We start from the raw sequence: 24,247 nt of genomic DNA on the forward strand, positions 1-24,247 counted from the left end.
TAAATAACTTTTTTTAAAAAGAATAAATATCCAGAGACTTTTTGCACTTATCTTATAAAGAGCTGGCTTATGATTCTCGGTTGCTCATAATATGGCTGAACGCCTACTATAGTGATTGAGTACAGGACTATAAATTACGCCAGGTGTACACCTGGCAGGGCCTCCGCGTGTGCGGATCGCCGGACTTGATGGACCGAAGGTCTGATCCGGAGATGGCAGTTCTTATGTTCTTATGTCCAAGGAGTACTCAGAAGAGGTCATTGCCACCTTCCTTAAATCTAAGAAGCCAACAGTGGTCTCGGCCTATGCTAAAGCTTAGGAGACTTTCCAACATTCCTGGTGTGCCCAGGAAATCGTGGAACCGTTTTTTGGCTCTGGTTTCTATTTTGTTGGCTTTCCTCCAGCCAGCGTTGACAAAGGGCTTATGGTGGCTTCCCTTAGAGTCCAAGTAGCAGGGCTCTCTTATTTCAGAGCTCGAGACCGCATAACTACGCTGGTGTCTCATCTGGACATAGCCAGATTCCTGAAGGGTCCATAGACCTCTGGTAAAACCTCCTTTCCCATTGTGGGATCTTAACGTGGTTTTGCGAGAACTCAGCTAGGCTCCTTACGAGCCTCTAAAGGAAGTGTATCTGATTTATCTGATGCTCAAAACAGTTTTTCTGGTGGCAGTGTCCTCAGTGAGACAGGTCTCGGAGCTCCAGGCTCTGTCTTGCAGAGAACCTTTCCTTAAATGCGCCTTTCCTTAAATACACTAACTGACTGCAGCCAATACAGAGCGGTGCAGGACCAAGCAGGAAGCACAAAGGTCGCACTCCTGCATTGTGCATCGCTCTGCAGAGAAAGGCAGCCATCCAGCAGAGACCGCGCTGGACCACCGCCACTTAAAAAAGGTACCGGGGCTTCGGGAGGGCCATGCTTTGGGGGGCGGCTTCGGAAGGGGGGCCTTTCTTCGAGTTGCAGGCTGCTTCGGGCTTTGGGTGCAGGCTGCTGCAGGCTTCCCAGCACCAGACCACCAGACGCACATGTATAGAGGATGAAAACCCAAGAAGAAAAAAATTCTGAATCAAATTTTTTTTTCCTCGGTTTTTCCTCCTCTACAGGTGGTCGCATCTTATGGTCCAAAAAAATATGGTAAGCACTTATGATTACTCCTGCTTGGCATGCACATTCAAAAATTGTGCATGTAAATGCAAAGCCCTCCCCATTTCTACACTAGGAATGCTTTTGCAGCTAATCATATGTCTACATGTGTGCAGACTGTAAACATGTAACTTTACAGCCATAGCAGGTATATTATAAAAGCCTATTTTTGTTTTAAATCAGTGCTTAAAATACTTTTGAATATACCCTCTCTGTGTGCATTTATGGTTAAAAAAATATACTGTTTCAATCTAAAACATATAGCTGCAGGCAAAGTTTGAACAGGATCATCGGGCTTTATTCTCTCACCCTAAATACAAATGTTACATTTTCATGTCTTGGTTGATGGACTCTGAATTTTAAAAAATGAATTTTTTGTATGTATTTCTCAGAATTTGCAAGCAATGCAATGTCCTTGAAGCTCAGATTACTATAATAGAACAGGCTAAGCTTCTCTTATCTGGTGCAATTTTTAGTGTGTGACCTGGGCGCATACTTTAATTCAGATTTCCTTTCACTTAACAGGCTGGTCGTCTGTTGATAAGGAAGTTAATTGCAGACAAACTCCAAATACCATGGAATGAAATACTTTTGCAAAGAACATCAAAAGGAAAACCATTTCTTGTACATGACATTTCCAAAACCTATCCCAACTTCAACTTTAATGTCTCCCATCAGGGAGAGTATGCAGTTCTTGCAGCTGAAGTGGAGTTTCAAGTTGGTATTGATATTATGAAGACTGAATTACCAGGTACTACAATATAAACAATGCATAATTTTATTTAACTGTTAATGCTGAACTATAAAGCTAGGACTAAAGACTTTGTGGTAGATGTCATCAAACATTGCTCCTGGTGGAATTCTGCACATCTGTGCAGTGCAGAATTCTGCACAAACCTTCAATTCTGCCCCTGTCCCCCCTCCCACCCTTGTCCAGGTCTGGCTTCTTTCCCTCTGATCAACAGTTTCCCCCCCATGAGATCAGACATACCTCCGAGCCTTCCAAAGAAGAAGCGGGCTGACAGAGTCAATGCTATGAACAGGCTGCTGGCAGCTGCTCCCTTCAGGGCTTTCCCTCTGCTGCATCACTTCCTGTAGATAGATGACGCCGCAGAGGGAAGGTTGTGGCAAAGCTGACGCAATCAACCTCTTTACAGCGCTGCCTCTGCCATCCAGCTACCATTACTACCACTGCTCTGGGAGGCCCACAGGTATGTCTGATCTCACGGAGGGGGGAATCAGTTGATGGGAGAGAGGCCAGATCCATGCAGGGAGGTGGAAAGTATGGGGACATAGATGCTATGTGACAATTTGAGGTGGGGGAGGAAGGAACATGGATGCTGGACTGCAATTTGGGGGGAGGAGAGAGGAGAGGACATGGATGCTGGACCCGTAAGTAGAGGGGATAGAGGGGTGAGAAGGAAGAAATGCTTGGCCCTAGAAAGGGAGACAGAAATGCCAGACCGTGGGGAAGGGCAATTTTTTTCGGTGTTCTTTGGAGGCTCAGTGCCCAGAGGTTCCTACTTGGTGGGACCTTTGCCTGGGAGAAGATGCAGACTCGCATGGTGGAAGTCTGCTGCTAGCAGGATCAGCCCTTGGGAACTCCTAGCTAGCCATCCTGCTTTTATATTTCTGAGCTTAAGGCCTATCCCATGTGTAGTTGCTCACATCACTGATTGGTCAGGAGCTTGAGTGCAAGCAGTTTGGCTCCTTCCCGGCTCGGCCAGGACTAACATTGGGCTGGCTGCATGGTACTACCTCCATTAGTAGCACTGTTTTCTGGGGGTTGAGATTCAGTCTGACTGGCAACCAGAAGACTAGGTTCGTCCAGCGAATCTCCCTTGACTCCAACTGAAATCTTATGCTGTAGCAGGCAGCACCACATGACACAGCGAATAAGTCTATTGAAGTCTATGGGGAAAAACAGGGATGTTCCCAAAATTTGAGGGTTGTCAGCCTAGCATTACTTGCTGTCAGCATTTTCTGTTGGCCTAACCAATGTCAGCAGAGGCCAATGGGACATTATATCAATCTGACTATGGAATGTTGATGCAGATAGACCCTAAATGCTCCTGTACAGAATTCACATATATTATGCATCCAGCCAGACTGGATTGTTTATCAAGAAGGTATGCTATTTGAATGGGCCAAAGAAGCCAGACAGACCAATCCCATCTACCATTCCTGTAAGTGTCATACCTTCCTTATCAATTAAGCTAACCATTGTTTCAAACAGTTTACAAATTATAAACAGAAAGATACTGGGACATACAATAGATTCTATTTTTAGAATAAGATTTCAGTCTATAAAAGCTTCCTTTCTGCAACACCCCCCTCGCTCTCTCTCTCTGGAACCTGGACCCTGGCTTACTCTTTCTCCCTGAAGCCTGGAACCCCCCCCCCCCTTCTCTCTATCTCCTTCCTCTGGACTCTGGCTCATCTTGTCTTCTCAGACAGCCTCTCACCCATCAAGACACACATTAATGCAAGTAAACCGTCCTCTATCTCTCTCACATACAAGCAGTCTCTGAATCTACCCTGTATTTGTACAGCTTATTCCTATTTCTTTCTGTACACCTGTAACCCAGTTTATGCTTGATGTATCTTTCTAAACATTGCCTTTCAGTAATATTAAGCCTATGTTTGCACATTATGGGCTCCTTTTACGAAGCCGCGTTAGTGACTTTTAATCACGCGCTACCCTGTGCTAGCCGAAAAACTACCGCCTGCTCAAGAGGAGGCGGTAGCGGCTAGCGCGTCCAGCGGTTTAGTGCACACTATTACATGCGTTAAACCGCTACCGTGGCGTTGTAAAAGAGCCCTATATTCTTTATACAGTCACTCTTGGCTGTCATTGTCATTAGTTTCACTTCCTACTGAACTACCTTGAACCTGGGACCAGGCGGAGTGTAAGACCGCCACATTATATCATTGGGGGCTTGTTTGTTTCAACGTTACCCCTCCAAAACCTTACATTTTGGGTGGGGGCTCATCCTTACATTTTGGGGGCTTGTCTGGGAATTGAACCCAATGCTAGGCTGACAAGGGTTTCTTACCCCAGAGCCTCTTAAAGCCCTTTCCCTGTGATTTTTTCTCCTTCGAGAAGGTCTTCATGGACCTTTTTTGGTGTGAGTTTTTCTGGCAGCAGCATTCTTGGATTTTAAACTATCTTTTTTTTTCCTTTTGCTTCCATCTGTCTCAAAACTGCTCGATTTTGCTCAAAATTGACTGGGATGGACTCCTTAGGCCTTTTTTCCCCTATATCATGTCAGATTTGTGCTGGATAGCCGTCCGAGGAGCATTCATGTCCCGTGTGCGATGGAGCATGCGGGGGAGGGGTGGGAGCCCTTATGCTCAGCTGCCTCTGAGTCCTTCAGGGTTGGGATTCTCAGGAGGCACGTCCCCCAGGTGAAGAGACCCTTCCCAGGACCCTCCGAATCTGTTTTGGCCAAATGCAGTCGTGGAGAAGGGAGGGCTGCGAAGCCCATGGGGACCTGCAAGGTGTTCCTGCCGGGCTCTGCAAAATGCCCAATACAAGGCTTCACCCCAGGTTTTATAAGCCTTACGTGGAATGCTTATTTGAACTGCTGAAAGTCTTCAGCATTTATTAGCAGCACACTAATGGTGGTGGCTGTCGGTGGCTGCAGGCTGCGGCGGCTGAGCACGGAGCCGGGCCGAAGTTTCTTTTTTAACTTCAAAGACGCTGCAGCAGCTCCTCTCACGAGCCGCTCCTGCGTCGGAGAAGGAGGCGATCATGAGAGGAGCCGCCAGGAAGTTACACTGTTGGGGACTCGGGCTGTTAGGTCCGTGCAGGCTCCTCTCGCGGTAAATGGAGGGAGATGGAATGCTGCAGCTGCTGGACAGGGAAGTAGGGAAGGAGATAGGAAGAAAGGGGCAGGGAGAGAGACAGACAGACAGACAAAGGGGGCCAGGGAGGGAGAGAGAGACAGAAAGAAAGACAGCGGGAGGAAGAGAGACAGAAAGAAAAAGACAGGGGTAGGGAGAGAAACAGAAAGAAAGACAGACATATATTCTACCACCAGCGGGAGGAAGGGAGACAGAAAGAAAAGAAGAAAGGGACAGGGAGAGACACAGAAAGACAGACAGACAAAGGGAGAAAGACAGACAGAAAGAAAGACAGCAGGACAGAGAGAAAGAGACGGAAATAAAGACAAACAGACATATATTCTAACACCCGTAAATGTAACGGGCTAAAATACTAGTTATTAATATTAACATTATTATTTTGAATTAAAAATACTATTGTTCACTGCTTCATATGCTTGTTGTAAATGGAATGAATATTGCCTGCAAATAGAAAGGAACCTTATAAGCAGTATTATTATTCTCTAGTTCCTTATTGGGTTTTTGTTTAAGTGAAATGAAGATGGCAAGCAATCTTCTTTTTTGGGAGGGGGAGGGGGCATTTGTCTCTTCTTGCTGCCCCCATAGCAGCATCTATGGGTATTATTAATGATCCAGCTCTCTAGTCTCCTATAAAATATTCAGATTTCTCTTCCGTTCAGGGAATTAACTAATGTCTGGCAGTTTGATGGCAGCAAAACACTACTCAGAAATGGCCTTGAATAATGGTGTTCAACACTGTCAAAAGATGCCTTTTAAATAGATGCTGACCTTTTGATGGAAATAGAGCTTGATTACACTAATGGAACTGATGCTGCAACAAATTGGAATTTGATATGCTTATTTGTGTTTTGGGGCTTAGCATCAGAATGGGAAATTTACTATGTATTCAGTTCTACTTTCTCTTGAGGACAAGCACAGCAAGATGTTTTGAATAATGTAAATGCTTTCTTTTTTTAAAATTTTTTTTAGGAAAACAATAACTTCAGGTCAGAATAGACTTATATTAGAGCTGGGTTCAGTTCCTGGTTCAGATCTTCGGCTTCTTTAGTAATTACAGCTTCGGTTGAGAGTGAATCCCAGTTAATTGCACTCTTCCAGGGTTCTAGAATAGAGAGTTGCACAGGAATGGGGATTGCAGGAATCCCACAGAACCAATGGGATTCCCACAGGTATGGAAGAAATTGCCATGGGACTCCAGAATGAGGCTTGAAAAGCACCGAGAAAAGGAATTGGGGCACAAGAATGAAGTTAGGAAAAAATGGATAGAGGCAGCTGGAGTTCCAGACTAAGGCTTGGAATGTCCAGAGAGCAGCTGGAGCACCAGACTGAGGCTTGGAGCACTTATTGGTTGAATAGTAAATACCATCTAAAAAACAAAGGGAGGCTGTTGGGATTGGGAGGAAACAGGAGGCTACACCATGCAACTGCAAATCAACAAGACCATCCAGTCATGCATAACTTACAACAAATTCTTTGACAGGGAGCATTTCTGACTCCTGGTCCAGTCCCTAGTCCTGGGATTTCTAGACTACTGCAACGCCCTTTATCTGCCATGCCTCACAAGCATGATAAAACAATTACAGACTGTACAAAACACGGCCCCCCGATCTACTTACTAAGCAAATATGAACACATAACCACCACATACCTAGACACACACTGGCTCCCAATACAAGCACGAATGTTATTCAGATTTTACTGTCTACTATTCAAAGCCTTGAATGGCACTGCCCCTACCTACCTGAACGATCACCTTATCTGGAATAACTCAACCAGGCCAAGGAGAACTTGGACTCCATTTACTCACCCCTACAATCAAAGGCACACAGCGCAAAAAGATGTACAATGGTCTACTAGCAACTCAGGCAGCGAAACTAGATCACCACCTCTCCAACTTACTGTTAACCACGCCTGATTACAAAACCCTCCGAAGGGAAACAAAAACCTTGCTGTTCGGGAAATTTGTCAAGACAAACTAATTACTGTACCTTAACCATCCCTAATCTTGTGAATTTCTGATTAAGTCACAGTATTGTAATTAGTACCTGATCTTGTAATTCTCCTGGAAATGTCCAGCTTACCTCTTTTGTAATCCACCTAGAACTGCAAGGTCAAGGCGGAATAAAAGTCACTAATGTAATGTAATGCAAGCAGTTAAATAATGGAGTCAGCTCCTGTAGGTATGGGTATGGATGGGGAAGATTGAGGGGAAGGGGAAATGGAATGGATCTTCATGGATGAATATGTGTTAGATTACATTGGAGATGGATGGGGATGGGTGAAATTTCTGTCTAAAACACTCCAATCAAGACCCTATATAGAACTAACAAAAAACTGCAACACCACAAGTCCTCAATCAAACACACCAAACATTCACACAACCCAAAGTGGAAACAAGAAAAAAGAAAGAGAAGTGGAGAAAAAGCCTCAGTTCTGCTTCATCTGGCAAAAAACTCCACATCTTTAAGATAACCACTCGTACATGTGAACAAAAATTGAAAAAAGCACTATAGTAGCCTGCAGAGTAATGTCAAAACAGCATGCCAGGGCACAAAGCCCCAAATCGTGATATTATGGATAAAGAAGCACTCTTAGCACTACAGTCATAGATGTTGCATAGAAGGCAGAAAAAAAACTTAGCTGCCAGTAACGTCCAAGTTTCTGTCGGTCCCAGCTCTCACTCCTGGACCCAGCAACCAGTTGACCCGACGGGGAACTCTCCGTTTTGCTGCGTCAGGGGTACTAGTTCCACTGCTTCACAGGCAATTCTATCCAGACCCACCGTGCTTATCAGGCTTTCATTCCAATTCCCAAGTGGAGTTTTTTGCCAGATGAAGCAGAGCTGAGGCTTTTTCTCCACTTCTTTTTCTTTTTCCTTTTTCTTCTTTACACTTTGGGTTGTGTGAATGTTTGGTGTGTTTGATTGAGGCCTTGTGGTGTTGCAGAGTTTTTTGTTAGTTCCATATAGGGTATTGATTGGAGTGTTTAAGTAGAATTTACAGACCCTGATCCCTAGGTAAGTGTGAAATTTCTGTCCCCATTCAACTCTCTGCTCTAGAATAGCCTATGGTTGTGTGGCTCCCAGTCAAGGAATATCTCTGGAATGACCGGGACAATGATGAAAAGGGGATATATAAACTGTGAAAGAATCCCTTTGGTGGCTATGGAAAATGGTTTATGGTGCAGAGTCCAACCTTGATTTGATTGAATTAAAAGACCAAAGTAGCAGGAGAAAACTTTCTTGTACCCCAAACTACTAAACCCACCCCTACCGAAAAGAATAGACTATGGGATCCTTTTTACTAAAGGATACTAAGCCCTAATGTTTGTTTAGCATGGGGTAACAAGATGTCACAAAACATGTTAAAAGCATTTTTGAGATATTTTTTGTTTCTGTAACCTAAGCACGTGTTAACTATCTTTTAATATACTTTATAGAGGGTGTGTGTCATGGGCAGAGAATGGGCGTTCCAACACTCCATAACTTGGGAGCACTTAGCACCTCCTAAATAGAAAAAAAAAAGACCAGCTTTAATGCCATGGTAAAGCTGAGCTTAGCATATAGAAAAGTGCTGAGTTAGCACACATAGTAAGCCCAGATTTCACCGTACCTTAATACTAGGGCCCCTATATTAGTAGATATACTTTATTTAGTCTAGTCCTTCATTCTCATGTCCTGAAACAAACCAGAAGGAAAGAGGCTGGGGAGCAGACTTTTAAGGGAAAGAGTGGCGAGATCAAAGAAAAGAAAAATGTAAAAATCAAAAGAAGTATAGGTTAGAGAGTTGCGCGGGGACAGAAATCCCACCCGTCCCCACCCGTCCCCGCCAAAGTCCCACCCGTCCCCACCGTCCCCGTGAGGAATCCCACCCGTCCCCACCCGTCCCCGTGAGGAATCCCTCCGTCCCCACCCGTCCCCGTGAGGAATCCCCTCCGTCCCCACCCGTCCCCGCGAGGAATCCCCTCCGTCCCCGCCCGTCCATATAAACTTCAGAAATAGTTATTTCATTTAATTATGCTACTGAATTAAAGGCTCTGGTAGAAACCATTTACAAATAAGCAAAAATACTTTATTAATTTGAAAATATTAATTGGGAAGAATACATACTTTGCAAATGGGTTTCTACCAGAGCCTCTAATGTTTATAAATTTTTATCAACACAACTAATATACTACTTTATCCTGAAGCAAAATAAAAAAAAAGAAATAATTCTTTTCCTACCTTTGTTGCCTGGTTTCTGCTTTCCTCATGTTCTCATTCAATTCCTTCCATCCACTGTCTCTCTTCCTTCTGCATCTTCCATTTGCTCTGTTACTGTGCCTCTCCCTTTCTTCCCCCTTCCAAATTGGTCTGGCACCCATCTTCTTCTCTCCGCTCCCCCCATAGTCTGGCATCTGTCTTCTTCCCTGCCAGCGTCTTCTCCCTCCTCTCTCTTCCCCATTTCCTTTCAGCGTCCTTCTCCCCCCATCTTCCCCATGTCCTGTCAGCGTCCTTCTCCCCCCTCTGTCTTCCACATGTGCTTTCAGTGTCCTTCTCCCCCCTCTGCTTCCCCATGTCCTTTCAGCGTCCTTCTCCCTCTCTGTCTTCCCCATGGCCTTTCAGCGTCCTTCTCCACCCCCCCCATCTTCCCCATGTCCTTTCAGCGTCCTTCTCCACCCCTTTGTCTTCCCCATGTGCTTTCAGCATCCTTCTCCCCCCTCTGTCTTCCACAAGTGCTTTCAGAGTCCTTTCCCCCCCCCCGCCCTTCCCATGGCCTTTCAGCGTCCTTCTCCACCCCTTTATCTTCCCCATGTCCTTTCAGCGTCCTCCACCCCTTTGTCTTCCCCATGTGCTTTCAGCATCCTTCTCCCCCCTCTGTCTTCCACAAGTGCTTTCAGAGTCCTTCCCCCCCCCCCCGCCCTTCCCATGGCCTTTCAGCGTCCTTCTCCACCCCTTTGTATTCCCCCATGTGCTTTCAGCGTCCTTTTCCCTCCTCTGTCTTCAAGTGCTTTCAGCGTCCTTCTCCCCCCCTCCTTCTCTACCGCCCCGGGTGCAGCACAGCCGGCCAGGTCCCCTTACTTTTGTGGCACTTCCCCGACCGACTGACAACAGCCCCGGTCCGACAAACCTCCCTGCCCTTAACTGCGAATCTAAATTACCTTATTACAGCTGCTGTAAGAAGATAATTTAGATTCGCGGCTACAGGGCAGGGAGGATTGTCGGACCGGGGCTGTTGTCGGTCGGTCGGGGAAGTGCCACAAAAGTAAGGGGACCTGGCCGGCTGTGCTGCAACCGGGGCGGGGTGTGGCGGGGCGGACCGCCCCGTCCCTTGGTAGCCACTCGAACCGCGAGACTACTCTCCTCCTTACCTGCACTGCCTGCAGCACAGAGCCAAACGGAAGTCTTCCCGACTCAGTCGCGCGGCTCTTCTCTCTACCTTCTCTGCTTACAGCACAGAGCCGAACGGAAGTCTTCCCGACGTCAGCGCTGACGTCGGAGGGAGGGAGGGCTTTAAGCTTTAAGCCCTCCCTCCCCTCCGACGTCAGCGCTGACGTCGGGAAGACTTCCGTTCGGCTCTGTGCTGCAAGCAGAGAAGGTAGAGAGAAGAGCCGCGCGACTGAGTACATCCAGCCCCGCAGGAACCCCGCGACCCTCGGAGGCGTCCCCACGGGATCCCCGCGACCCTAGGGGGCGTCCCCACGGGATCCCCGCGACCCTAGGGGCGTCCCCACGGGATCCCCATGACCCAAAGGGGGAACCCGCGGGATGCCCGCGGGTCCCGCGGGATTCCCGTCGTCCCCGTTCCCGTGCAGCTCTCTAGTATAGGTGCCGTTTATAGAATAATGGCCCTCAGTGTCTCCTATTTAGCAGGTAATAAGGCCCAGATTCTGTAACCAGCGCCGTTGTCAGCGGCCGCCTTAAAAGCGGCTGTCGATCGCGTGTCAATCATGTGACTGCGCTGGGTACAGAATTGCACCTCTGGCAAATGTTGGTGCTGGAAATGTAAACCAGGGTTTTCCAGATCTACATTTCCGGCGCCTACCTTTTGATGTGATTCGTGCCTCCATAGGCGCTTTAGGCGAGCTAATGCCACTTCCGGCATTAGCTGCACCCAAAGTGGAATCAGGTAGCCTAAAGTGCCTGTGAAGGTGCAATTCTGAAGACACTTTGAAACTCAGTTAAAAATGTTTAAACATAGGTGTGTGGTTTGTTTTTGGTTTTTTTTTTTTTTAACTGAGCTTGGACGTGTACCAGCGCCTAAAAACTCAGTGCGAGGTAGAGAATCTAGGCCTAAGTGGCCACATAATAAATCTTCTTTAGGCAGTTAGCAAGTGGTATATAACGTTCCAAATAAACTACCATGTTTCCCCTGAAAATAAGCCCTAGTCATAGGCAGCCACGCTTGCCCCTGCCACGCAACAGACGGCCCCAGCGAGAAGACCGCAAAGCAGCCTGTGAGTGCTGCTGGTTCCAAGCTCCTCTGCAGCAAGGTATTTATGGTCACGGTCGACAGGGATCAGTTGGGAGGGAAGGATGGAGGGTCATCGACGGTTTGGCTGCGTGGCGGGGCAGCAGTGGGTGCTCAAGGGTTCTGCTGCACAGGGGAATGGGAGGGAGGGAAGGATGGAAGCTGGGCAACTGCATGGGGATGGGAGGGAGGGAAGCATGGAAGCTGGGCAAAGGGTTCTGCTGCACAGGGGGATAGAGGGATAGAAAGTTGCTGTAGAGGGAAGGCAGAAGGGGATGGGTGAGAGGGGAGGAAAGATGTTGCACATGTGGGAGAAAGCAAAGAGGAAGAATTGAGGTGAAGGAGAGGAAGGGAGAGATGATCATGTACAAGAAAAAAATAAGCCCTACCCGAAAATAAGACCTAGTGCTTTTTTGGGGCCCCAAATGAATATAAGACACTGCCTTATTTGGGGGGAAAAACGGTATAAGTGCAGCACATGCCAAGTGTCTTCAACCTGTACCCTTTACCCAAGTCTCACCCCTATACAAAAAGCACTTAGGGCCAGATTCTATAAATGGCACCTAAGCGCATCTACATTGTAGGTGAGACCAGGAGCACAGTTCAAATGAAGCATGGGCAGAGTCACAAACTATCTATATCTATATGTGGCTTATTGCCTAAGGTGATCGCTTCTTTTTTTGCAGCTATGCTACTTCTCGTTCTTTAAGATCACAAGGCAGAGACTGTTTAGTTATTCCTTCAGTCCACTTTGTGACCAAAATTGCGAATATTGCTTGCACGTTTCAAGTAGCGGGACCATCGTTGTGGAACTCGGGGGTCCTTTTATCAAGCCGCGCTAGCGGGGTTAGCACGTCGGACATTTCATCACGCGCTAACCCCCATGGCCGGCAAAAAAACTAATGCCTGCCCAATGCAGGCGTTAGCGGCTAACACGGCAGGCGGTTTAACGCGCAGTATTCCGTGCGTTAAACCCCTATCGCGGCTTGATTAAAGGACCCCCTCAGTCCCAGATTGTATTTGTTTGATCACTGACTTTTTGGCCTTTCAAAAAAGTTTGAAAGCCCTCTTTTTTCGACTGGCATTTTCAGATTTGGGTATTTTTTTAGTTTTGCTATTTTTTTAGTTATTTGGAGATGTTTTTGAATTGTATATTGTATGGTGATGTTTTATTTTGATCTGTCTAAGTCTACCTAGTTTTATTATGTATGTAATGGTGCTATCCACATAGATGTTTGATATGTGGACTATAACTGTTTAAAATAAACAAAAATAAAGAGATTATAAAATACATGAATTTACATACATACATCAATAATCTATATGCATTTACAGTTGATCCCTAACATTTACACCCGCAGTGTAGGTGTAATCTTTGCAGGATTTATGCAAGTATTTCATAGACTGATAAATGCATGTTTGTCTTTACTAAATCTTAAAAGGGTGTAAACATTAAGGGGTCATTTTATTAAGGTGCACTAACCGATTTAGTAATATAGTAAATGACGGCAGATAAAGACCCAAATAAGTCTTTTAATGATGTATGGAGTCCATTGACTAATTTTATTGCATTACAATTAGGGTCATGTTTCTTTCTTTTTTCATTAGATTCTTTGCACATCTAGAGAGGGGGGTAATGTATTTTGAAAAGTTAACTTATTTCATTATAATATTGAAATTAAATAAATATTGTTTAAATAATAAGTTAAGGAGGGGAGGAAATGATTGTTAATGTAATAATTATTTAGTTAATAGTATGTTTTTGTGCAGTTTTTCTGATTTATCATTTGTATTGCACTATCAAAGTTTGAAAATCAATAAAGATTTACAAAAAAAAAAAAAAAGACCCAAATGGTCCATCCAGTCTGCCCAACCTGATTCAATTTAATTTTTTTCTTCTTCTTCTTAGCTATTTCTGGGTAATGATCCAAAGCTCTGCCCGGTACTGTGCTTAGGTTCCAACTACTGAGGTCTCCATCAAAGCTCACTCTAGCCCATCTACACCCTCCCAGCCATTGAAATCCTCCCCAGCCCATCCTCAACTAAACGGCCATATACAGACACAGACCATGCAAGTCTGTGCAGTACTGGCCTTAGTTCTTCAATATTTACAATTATTTTCTGATTCTAGATCCTTTGTGTTCATCCCACACTTTTTGAACTCCGTCACCGTACGCTAAATGCTAAGAAATCCATTATATTCCTATAGACATCTTTGCATTTATCTTGCATTAAATCGGTTTGCACACCTTAATTAAAGGGCCCCTAAATAGCGTGGGCAATGCATAAAGTTCAAGGTAGAAAAACCCAGCACTAAAACAACTCTTCCAATTTCAACTTAAATCTCCCGCTTCGTTGATGCATAAAGTGATTTTAACAAACATCATTTACATTTTTTGTGGACCTCAGCAATGACTCATTCAGTACAGGGAAGCACAGCCCCGCCACTCACTTCACTTCATCCTATATTATTTTGAAAACCATTTATATGATATAATATTTGATCATCAAGTCTTTGAATATAAAAATTCATTGCACATCTGCAAAAAGAAGATCCTACGCCTTGCTGTCATGGTCCTTGTTTCATAAGAAATGTCTTGCTGCCTCAGGGTGTAGACCTGAAAAATATCAGAAAATAAAACTTAAGCCCTGCTAAGGTCCATAAAAAAATGTTGGATGATGTTTATTAAAATTACTTTATATATCCGATGAGGGAGAGTTATTGTTTTAGCATTGTTTTTTTTTTCTACCTTGAACTATTTGTTATTTATAAAACAGGTATCTTTCAGCCCATCTAACCTAGGCACCTGGTTATCCTATTTATGGAGAAAGATTTGATGTATTCCAGGTGGTAACATACTTTCCATGTCATGCTTTCGGAGTGTAGGTTCCAAGAGGACCTGACATTTAAAGCCACTTTTACATGATCTGAATTTACCGGTATATATATTTTTTCCCCATAAAGGGGAGAAATATGCCACAGTGTGGTGCTGTTGCTCTTTGACTGTGTTTATTCATACAGAGTTTACAGTTCCCAATAAAAATTAGTTAAATCTTTTGGTAGAGGTCACTGGTAATCTGAAAGAAAGGACGATGTTGTGTAATATCATGCAGGAATTTATATAAATGTTTTGTACAGATTGCTTTCCAGAGACTTTCATTTGAACAGCTTGATAAGACTGCTTGTCATTCAGACCTTGTTACTTAAACTATTCTTTTTCATATTCTTTTGTACATAATTGCCTTTTTGTCATTTAATATAAGGAAAATTGTTCTGTTCTTCGGGAATATATAAAATCATTTGAACTAAAAAAAAAACAAAACCCCAGATAGTTACAGATAAAGAGAGAATCGTGGCATGGAATAATAGTGTGAGAACTAAACTTATAGAAGCTCAGATTCTGATCTCTTGTATAGTTGGTTATCCCAGGACAAGCAGGCAGGTATTCTCACTAGTGGGTGATGTCATCCGACAGAGCCCCGATACGGACATCTTGCAAGCATGTCTTGCTTGAAGAAACTCAGAAGTTTCGAGATGCCCGCACCGCGCATGCGCCAGTGCCTTCCCGCCCGATGCTCCGGGCGCGTCTCCTCAGTTCTTTTTCTTCCGCGGAGCTGAGAAGTCTATCTTCAATTTGCGCCCATTGAATCTCTTTTTTTGCCTTCTTTTCTGCTGCGGGTTGAGTTCTTTTGGCTCTCCTGTGCTTTTATTTCTTTCTTTGATTTCTTTTTCAAAAAAAAAAAATTTTTCCTTCCGATACCAGGTCGGCCGCGTGGCTGGGGCCCCGCGCCTTCGATCTTGCGGCGGAGCTTTTCCGGCCTATGTCCCGGCCGATCACCGGTTTTAAAAAGTGTAGCAAGTGCCAGCGCGCAATTTCGCTCACGGACCCTCATCGACGCTGCTTACAGTGTCTGGGACCGGATCACTTCCCGAAATCGTGCCGGCCTTGCTCCACTCTGACAGCGAGAGTGTTTAAGCGTCGCTGTCTGCTGTGGGAGTCCATGTTCAAGATGGAAGCTTCATCGGATCCTGCAGCTTCGACATCGACATCGACAGGTGCTTCGACTCCTTCTGCGAAGCCCTCTGCCTCCCCGGCTGCTTCGGGCCTCCTGAAACCGGCGTCGTTCACACTGGTTTCGGCCCCGGCTTCGGCGCCGGTGCCTACATCCGTCTCCTCGGATCAGGTATCGACCCCGACAGTTCCTCCGGTGGTGCTCAAGGTGCCGAAGACTGGCAAGCAGAAGCACGTAGCACCCAAAGAGCGCGGAGACCGTGCGGAAGGGCCCCCTTTTGGTGCGGATCCCTCCATATCGGCTTCGTTGCGGTCCATCCTGGAGGCTCAGTTCGTGGAGCTCATGCAGACCATGGGGCCTCGGCAGATTGCCACCATCCAGGGTGACCTTCCAGCTTCGGCTTCGAGGGGCGGTCCGCCCCCTCCTCCTCCTCCTCGCCGCACTACCTCGTTACTCGGCGAGAAGGAGCGGCGAGCGGTGTCCAGCTCCTCGAGGAGGTTCTCCGTTAGCGCTGTACCTCCTTTGGAACCGATTTCCTCGAGGAGGGCCTCCCTTAGTGATATGCCTCCTTTGGAGCCCATCCCCTCGAGGAAAGCCTCGTTTAGTGACCTGCCTCCCTTGGAACCGATTACTCCGCCCCATGACTCAGTGTGGCGTCCACCTTCGGGGCCACCCAGTCCTGGGCATAGCAGGAAGCAGGACGAGTTCTTCCGAACCCCCTATCAAACCTGGGCGGCGTCGGGGGAGCCTCCGACTCTGCCGCCTCTGCAATCGACGGCATCGAGTCCAATCTGCTCCTTGGAGGCGTCTGACCCAGTTTCTCACAGACGGGCTCGATCCCCTTCCAGGCATCGGGAGGGGCATCGATCCAGACATTCTTCGAAGCATTCCTCTCGACACTCGACCGTCTCGCCTCAGAAGAAATTGCCTCGGTTGGGGTATGCTGCTTCGACTGGGTCTCCTCCTCCGGGCCCGGAGTTCGAGGACCCCGAGGTTTTCTACTCGTCCTGTTGCTCGCAGGCTTCTTCTTCTTCTAGTCCGTCTCGAAGACTGGCGACAGCAGACCAACTGTCCTTTTCATCGTTCATCAGGCAGATGGCGGATGACATGGACATTACTCTCGATGCTGGGTCTCGATATTCCAAAGAGTACCTCGATACCATGCACTTGCCTCGTCCTCCGGCAGAGTCCTTGCGGCTTCCCCTGCACAAGCTCCTCGACCAGACCTTCATGCGATGCTTCGAGTCTCCTTACTCTATCCCTGCGGTCCCTGGCAAATTGGATGCGCGGTACCGCACGGTGCATCATAAGGGCTTCGAGGGTCCTCAGCTTTCTCACCAGTCCCTCCTGGTCGAATCCTCGCTCAAGCGGTCTCATCCTGGCCAGGTCTATGCTTCAGTGCCTCCGGGCCGCGAGGGCAGAACCATGGATAAGTTTGGTCGACGCATCTATCAGAATTCGATGATGGCGTCTCGAGTCCTGAATTACAATTTCCACTTTGCAGCCTACTTGGAATTTTTTCTACCTGTGCTTCGGAAGTTCACACCATACATCGAATCCCAGGCTAGGTTTGAGTTTCAGGAAGTGGTTGCTTCGTTGTCCCAACTTCGGCTTCAGTTAATGCAATCTGCCTATGATGCGTTCGAGCTCTCCGCCCGAGCGGCGGCCTGCTCAGTGGCGATGCGCTGGTTGGCCTGGTTGCGGACCATTGATATGGACCCGAATCTTCAGGACCGCCTGGCGAACATCCCGTGTGCTGGGGCGGATCTTTTTGACGAATCCATCGAGACTGTCACGAAGAAGTTGTCTGACCACGAAAAGTCCTTCCAATCTATCCTTCGGCCGAAGCCTAAGCCTCAGCAGTCTCGACCTTCTCGTCCGCCGTTGATTTATCAGAGGCGTTATCAGCCGAGGCAAACTCCTCCTGGGAGGCAACCGGCGAAGCGTCAGCCTCCCCAGAAGGGTCAGCCTAAGGCTCAGTCGCCTGCTGTCCCTAAGACCACTCAGCCTTTTTGACTGTCTCGTCGAGGGCATAACCAACCTCGTTCTGCCTCCCCCTGTTTTTCCCATCGGAGGGCACCTCCATCATTTTTATCATCGCTGGGAGGCCATAACAACCGACCTCTGGGTCCTTACTATCATCAAGGATGGATACTCTCTTCATTTCCATCGGGTCCCTCCGGACCACCCTCCAAGAGAGTATCCTTCCAACTTGACTCAGACCGCCCTTCTTCTCCAGGAAGCTCAGGCTTTGCTCCGGCTTCGTGCTGTGGAGCCGGTCCCGATGGACCATCTGAACAAGGGGTTTTACTCCCGGTACTTCCTTGTTCCGAATAAGACGGGCGACCTGCGACCCATTTTGGACCTCAGGGCCCTCAACAAATTCCTAGTCAGAGAGAGGTTTCGCATGCTGACACTTGCTTCTCTCTACCCTCTCCTCGAGCAGAACGACTGGTTATGCTCTCTGGATCTCAAGGAGGCCTACACTCACATTCCCATTCATCTGGCCTCCTGCAAGTTCCTCAGATTTCGGGTGGGACATCTACATCTGCAGTATCGGGTGCTTCCATTCGGCCTGTCCTCGTCTCCCAGAGTCTTCATGAAGTGTCTGGTAGTGGTGGCCGTTGCACTCCGGAACAGGAGTCTTCAGGTATTTCCATACCTCGACGACTGGCTCATCAAGGCCCCGTCAGCTCCAAAGGTCATTTCGGCGACCTTGACAACGATCTGCTTCCTGCAGAGCCTGGGCTTCGAGATCAATTTTCCCAAATCTCATCTGCAGCCTACCCAGTCCCTTCCCTTCATCGGGGCGGTACTGGACACCATTCAGCTTCGAGCATTCCTTCCTCCTCAGCGCATGGATGCTCTTCTTCGTCTCTGCCAGTCTGTGTCTTCTCGCCAGTCCATCTCAGCGAGACACATGATGGTCCTCCTGGGCCACATGGCCTCTACAGTTCATGTGATACCCTTTGCCAGGCTCCATCTCAGAATTCCTCAGTGGACCCTAGCTTCTCAATGGACTCGTGTCAGACCCGTTGACTCGACACATCATAGTCACTCCTGCTCTTCGGCAGTCTCTACTTTGGTGGATGACCTCTTCGAATCTATCCAGAGGTTTGCTGTTTCACACTCCTCCTCATCAGAAGGTTCTCACAACTGATTCCTCGACCTATGCTTGGGGGGCTCATCTGGATGGGCTTCGCACTCAGGGATTCTGGACCAGTGCGGACCACCTCCATCAGATCAATCTTCTGGAGCTCAGAGCCATCTTCTATGCTCTTCAAGCTTTTCAACATCTGCTTCACGACATGGTAGTCCTCATCCGTACAGACAACCAGGTCGCCATGTATTATGTGAACAAGCAGGGGGGCACGGGATCGGTCTCCCTCTGCCAGGAAGCTCTCAGAGTCTGGGATTGGGCAGTTCGCCACAATGCCTTCCTCAAGGCTGTCTACATTCAGGGGAAGGACAATGTCTTGGCAGACAACTTGAGTCGTCTCCTCCAGCCTCACGAATGGACGCTCCATTCCAACCCCCTTCATCAGATATTTGCACATTGGGGGACGCCTCAAATAGACCTCTTTACGGCTCCCCACAACTTCAAGCTGCCTCAGTTTTGCTCCAGGATCTACACTCCTCATCGACTCGAGGCAGATGCCTTTCTGCTGGATTGGGGGAATTGATTTCTGTATGCGTTTCCTCCATTTCCTCTCATTCAGAAGACTCTGGTCAAGTTGAAATCAGACCAAGCCACCATGATTCTAATAGCTCCTCGGTGGCCCAGGCAACCTTGGTTCTCCCTTCTACTTCAACTCAGCAGCAGGGAGCCATTCCTTCTTCCAGTGTTTCCTTCACTGCTTACTCAGCATCAGGGATCTCTACTTCATCCCAACCTGCAGTCTTTCCACCTGACAGCTTGGTTCCTCTCAACATAACTCCCCACCAGTTTTCCCAGGCGGTGAGGGATGTCTTGGAGGCTTCCAGGAAGCCTGCTACTCGTCAATGCTACTCCCAGAAATGGACTAGATTTTCTTCATGGTGTATTTCCAATTCTAAGGAGCCTCAGCGAGCCTCCCTATCCTCTGTGTTGGATTATCTTCTACACCTGTCTCAGTCCGGTCTCAAGTCGACATCTATACGAGTCCACCTGAGTGCTATTGCGGCTTTCCATCAGCCTCTACAAGGGAAACCTCTCTCTTCTCATCCTGTGGTTTCCAGATTTATGAAAGGACTTTTTCATGTCAATCCTCCTCTCAAACCGCCTCCAGTGGTTTGGGATCTGAATGTTGTCCTTTCTCAGCTTATGAAACCTCCTTTTGAGCCTCTGAGCAAGGCTCCACTAAAGTTTCTCACTTGGAAAGTGGTTTTTCTGGTGGCCCTCACATCTGCTCGCAGAGTCAGTGAGCTTCAGGCCTTGGTGGCGTACCTACCTTTCACAGTTTTCCATCATGAGAAGGTGGTCCTCCGCACTCATCCGAAATTCCTACCTAAGGTGGTCTCTGAATTTCATCTCAACCAATCCATCGTGCTTCCAGTGTTTTTTCCAAAGCCTCATTCTCATCCTGGAGAATCAGCTCTGCACACTCTGGACTGTAAACGTGGTTTGGCTTTCTACTTGGATCGCACCAAACCACACAGAACTGCTCCTCAACTTTTCGTCTCCTTTGATCCAAACAAGTTGGGACGACCTGTATCGAAGCGCACCATCTCCAACTGGATGGCGACTTGTATCTCTTTCTGCTATGCCCAGGCTGGATTACCCCTTCCCTGTAAGGTCACAGCCCATAAGGTCAGAGCAATGGCAGCCTCTGTAGCCTTCCTCAGATCGACACCGATTGAGGAGATTTGTAAGGCTGCCACTTGGTCCTCGGTTCATACGTTCACCTCTCATTATTGTCTGGATACTTTCTCCAGAAGGGATGGACAGTTTGGCCAAACAGTGTTACAAAATTTATTCTCCTAAATTGCCAACTCTCCCACCATCCCATTGAGGTTAGCTTGGAGGTCACCCACTAGTGAGAATACCTGCCTGCTTGTCCTGGGATAAAGCAATGTTACTTACAGTAACAGTTGTTATCCAGGGACAGCAGGCAGCTATTCTCACGTCCCACCCACCTCCCCTGGGTTGGCTTCTCTGCTAGCTACCTGAACTGAGGAGACGCGCCCGGAGCATCGGGCGGGAAGGCACTGGCGCATGCACTGTGTGGGCATCTCGAAACTTCTGAGTTTCTTCAAGCAAGACATGCTTGCAAGATGTCCGTATCGGGGCTCTGTCGGATGACATCACCCACTAGTGAGAATAGCTGCCTGCTGTCCCTGGATAACAACTGTTACGGTAAGTAACATTGCTTTCTGTGGGTGACTACCATTTTAGCTGTAGATGAGCAATAATAGTTGTAGTTTCTGGTTGCTTGAGAGTTACCATAAAAACAAGATTGGTCTCCCTTCCCACCTCATTTTTATCATCCCCCCACCTTGTAGGTCCAGCATCTGTTCTTCCCTTCTTCCTCTCCAACTTTCTCTTCCCAGCTTCTGCCCACACTTCCTCCCTCCGTTCCCGAAGCAGTAGAGCCGGTCCTGACAACCCCTTCCTCACCCGAAGCTGCAGCAGCAGCCGGCGAGCAGAGGAAGTGCTGGTAAACAGGCTGCTTCTGGCCAGTCCAGGCAGGGCCTTTCATCTGCTGCGTCAGAAGTAGCTGGTTTACCAGCGCTTTCTCTGCTTGCCGGCTGCCACTACAGCTTTGTTTGAGGGAGGGGAGTTTGTCAGGACGCACTGCTTCGGGAACGGAGGGAGAGGAGGTTGTCAGGATCAGCTGCTTTGGGAACAGAGGGAGGGAGGGAGGGGGGTGTCAGGACCAGGACCTGCTGCTTATAGAGCTGGAGGGAGGGAAATTTGTGGCTGCCATGATGCTTCGTGAGCTGGAGGGAGGAAGATTTTTGGCTGTTGCTGATGCCTCTGGGGCTTGAGGGTGGTAGGTAGGTTGTTGGGTCAGGAGCACCACTTTGGACATTGTCTGAGGAGTGTGGGAGACAATTTTTTCTTTGCTGACAATTTTTTTGCCAGTTGGTTGAGAGTGTAGGTTAATTGAATACCAGTTAACTGAGATTCTACTGTATTTACATAAAGCTTTTTTCATGTGTAAATCCTGTTATTTTTTTTTTTTAACTGCACAATGGTAAGCTTGTGTATGTATGTACAAGGAGTTGAATAGCATTTTTTCTATGTTTCTATGCTTTACCCTGACTATTTCAAGAAGGTATTGAATGTTTGAGTATTTGGAACACCATTGGTAGATGATAAATGTATGTTTAGCTATTAGCAAAGAATGTTAAATTTCTGTTATTTTTCACAAAGTGCAGATATTGAAGGCTCATTTAATAAAATACTGCTAGATGTTTCACATAAAATGTATTTTTATCAATGTATCATTGCTGAGCGTGAATACATGTTATAGCTATAATGCCAAGAAATTTGCTCCATTAAGCAAAAATAATAGCAAATTTTAAGAAAAATCAAGCTTTATGTAATTGGTGACTTTGAGCGACTCCAGGATGAGCTTTAAAATATTAAAACATTTATTTTCTGAACAAGCACAATCAAATTCAAGGGAAAAACTACAATTCGCACAGTTTTACCAACTTTAGCTTTTTCTGGACAACTATAACGATCTGTGTGTAGGCAGGCATTCCTGGGACATAATATGAGTGGAACAGAGGTAGACCGATCTCTTCAATTGAACAGTGCTAACGGACAACCTCCTCCTAGCTCTCCTTCCTTATCTCTTTCACTCCTCTCACTCTCCTGTTCCCTGCTCCCCTTCTTTTATCTCCTTGTTCCCCTCCCACTCCCCCATCTCTACCCTCCTCTTCCCTCCTTCTTTCCCATGCTCCCCCTCCCCTTGTCTCTCTCCATTTTCGCACCTGTCTCTTCTTTGAATGCATATAATTTTATTGTGAATGTCAATTGTAACCCATTCTGTGCTCCCGGGAGAATTGACTAGAAATCTAAACAAATGAATAAATATAATGTACATACATATTTTATAAAATAAGGAAGTACATGCAAGCAGTGTACCAGCTTTGGAGTGGTTATCAATGTGTATGCATTGGTGTTTGTATACTCTCTTATCAAACTTTCAGGAAGTCAATCAAAACTTATCTCTGATAAATTTCTCTGACTCTACCTATTCCTGGATGTACTTTTATTCCTCTTCCAGACAAATCTGATTAATCTTACCATGCTAATGTAATTTCTAACGTTTATAAAACATCTCTTCTTCTGTAAACCGCTCTGAACTGTTCGTGGTATTGCGGTATATAAAAATAAAGTTATTATTATTGGGGGTGATTCTAGGTGCTTATTTAAAAAAGATACTTTAGGCTAAATTAAGTAAATGGTACTGGGAAAAATCCACACTAGTTCTTAGAGTGGATTCTCATATCCAGCTTTGGACACGAGGACTTAAGTCAGCTGAAATTTTGGTCTACAAGTTGGGTATTTTATAACTCAGCTTCTAAATATTTGCAGCGGCAATAACTGCACCCTACTCATAGCCATGGCCGCTTTTGGGTTGTACATGACAAACTGGGGGTATATAGAATAGTGCATAGGCAGATTTGCTCATAAATCCAAATTAATTCCAATTAACAGCAACAGTTCTGTTACGTCCCCTCCAAAATCAATACGAAAGGTGTTTTACCTCATCCCGTGAACTGGGTCTTGCAGAAATCCACACACTTTTTCCGTTCTACTCCTCCTGCTTGGCTGAGGCCTAGAAAGCCCCCCTGCAGTTTTCAGTTTTGCAAACAAACCGTACAGAAGTGCTTCTGCTCTGCTTCATTTTCTTATTTTTTTTTTTTGTTAAAGTTTTCTTTTCTCGGTGGCTTTGGTGTCTTGAGAGCCCTTTGGAGGAGTTCGCTGCCTGGAAAAGGAAGCAGTTTCTGCAGAGTTGGACTGCAGCTTCGCAAGGCAAGCTTTGGGTGGACCTGTGGAGCTAGCCTGCTGTGTGCCACCTTTGGAGTGCAGGGTCCATCCCCCTGAGATCTTGCTTACCTTCTGACCTAGTCAGAGGTTTAAGCACAGGTTGGATGCACCCTGAGTAAGAGTCCTTAGGGTATGGGGCGCAGGCTGTGTTTTCTCGGTGGCAGGAGGGGGGGGGAGGGTGGATGGAGGGTTGCTGGATCAGGGTGGATCTTGTGAGGTGAGGGGCTTTGGATCATGAAGTGCCCAGATGGGGATGACTTTTGGATCGAGAGCACATGGCCAGCATGAAGAATCAGGCTGTCTTGGCCAGGGCTGTGGAGTCGGAGTCGAGGAGTCGGAGTCAGAGGAAATTTCGGGTACCTGGAGTCGGAGTCAGAAGTACAAAAAACTGAGGAGTCGGAGTCGGAACATTTATCTACCGATTCCATTTTTGAACTTAGCATACCAATCACGAGCGATTCTTTCAGCTATAGCACCCACTATATACACAGCACAAATGTTGCGAGCAGCTTCTGCGGCCTTAGAACCTTGATTAAAAGCAAAAAGAAGGTGGTGTCGAAAATGCTCATTTCTCTCAACTTGACATTCCATTTTAACGATCTGAAAATTAACCAGTGCTGTGGAGTCGGAGTCGAGGAGTCTGAGTCGGAGGAAATTTCGGGTACCTGGAGTCGGAGTCTGAAGTACAAAAAACTGAGGAATCAGTGTCGGAACATTTATCTACCGACTCCACAGCCCTGGTCTTGGCAGCCCAATGATCCTGGGCTGTTACTAGGGTAACACTGCTTGC

The 24,247-nt window shown here is 46.8% G+C and overlaps 1 protein-coding gene across 1 annotated transcript in view; it reads left to right on the forward strand.

The window, feature by feature from the left end:
* The window catches only part of AASDHPPT (aminoadipate-semialdehyde dehydrogenase-phosphopantetheinyl transferase), a 49,406-nt gene that overhangs the window by 7,019 nt on the left and 18,140 nt on the right, over positions 1–24,247 (forward strand). Inside the window, exon 2 of the mRNA XM_033948879.1 lies at positions 1,669–1,894. Coding sequence (XP_033804770.1) covers positions 1,669–1,894 — 226 coding nt within the window. The remainder of the gene's footprint in view (positions 1–1,668; positions 1,895–24,247) is intronic.

Source organism: Geotrypetes seraphini, chromosome 6 (assembly GCF_902459505.1).
Source record: "Geotrypetes seraphini chromosome 6, aGeoSer1.1, whole genome shotgun sequence".
In the NCBI taxonomy this organism is placed as follows: Eukaryota; Metazoa; Chordata; class Amphibia; order Gymnophiona; family Dermophiidae; genus Geotrypetes; species Geotrypetes seraphini.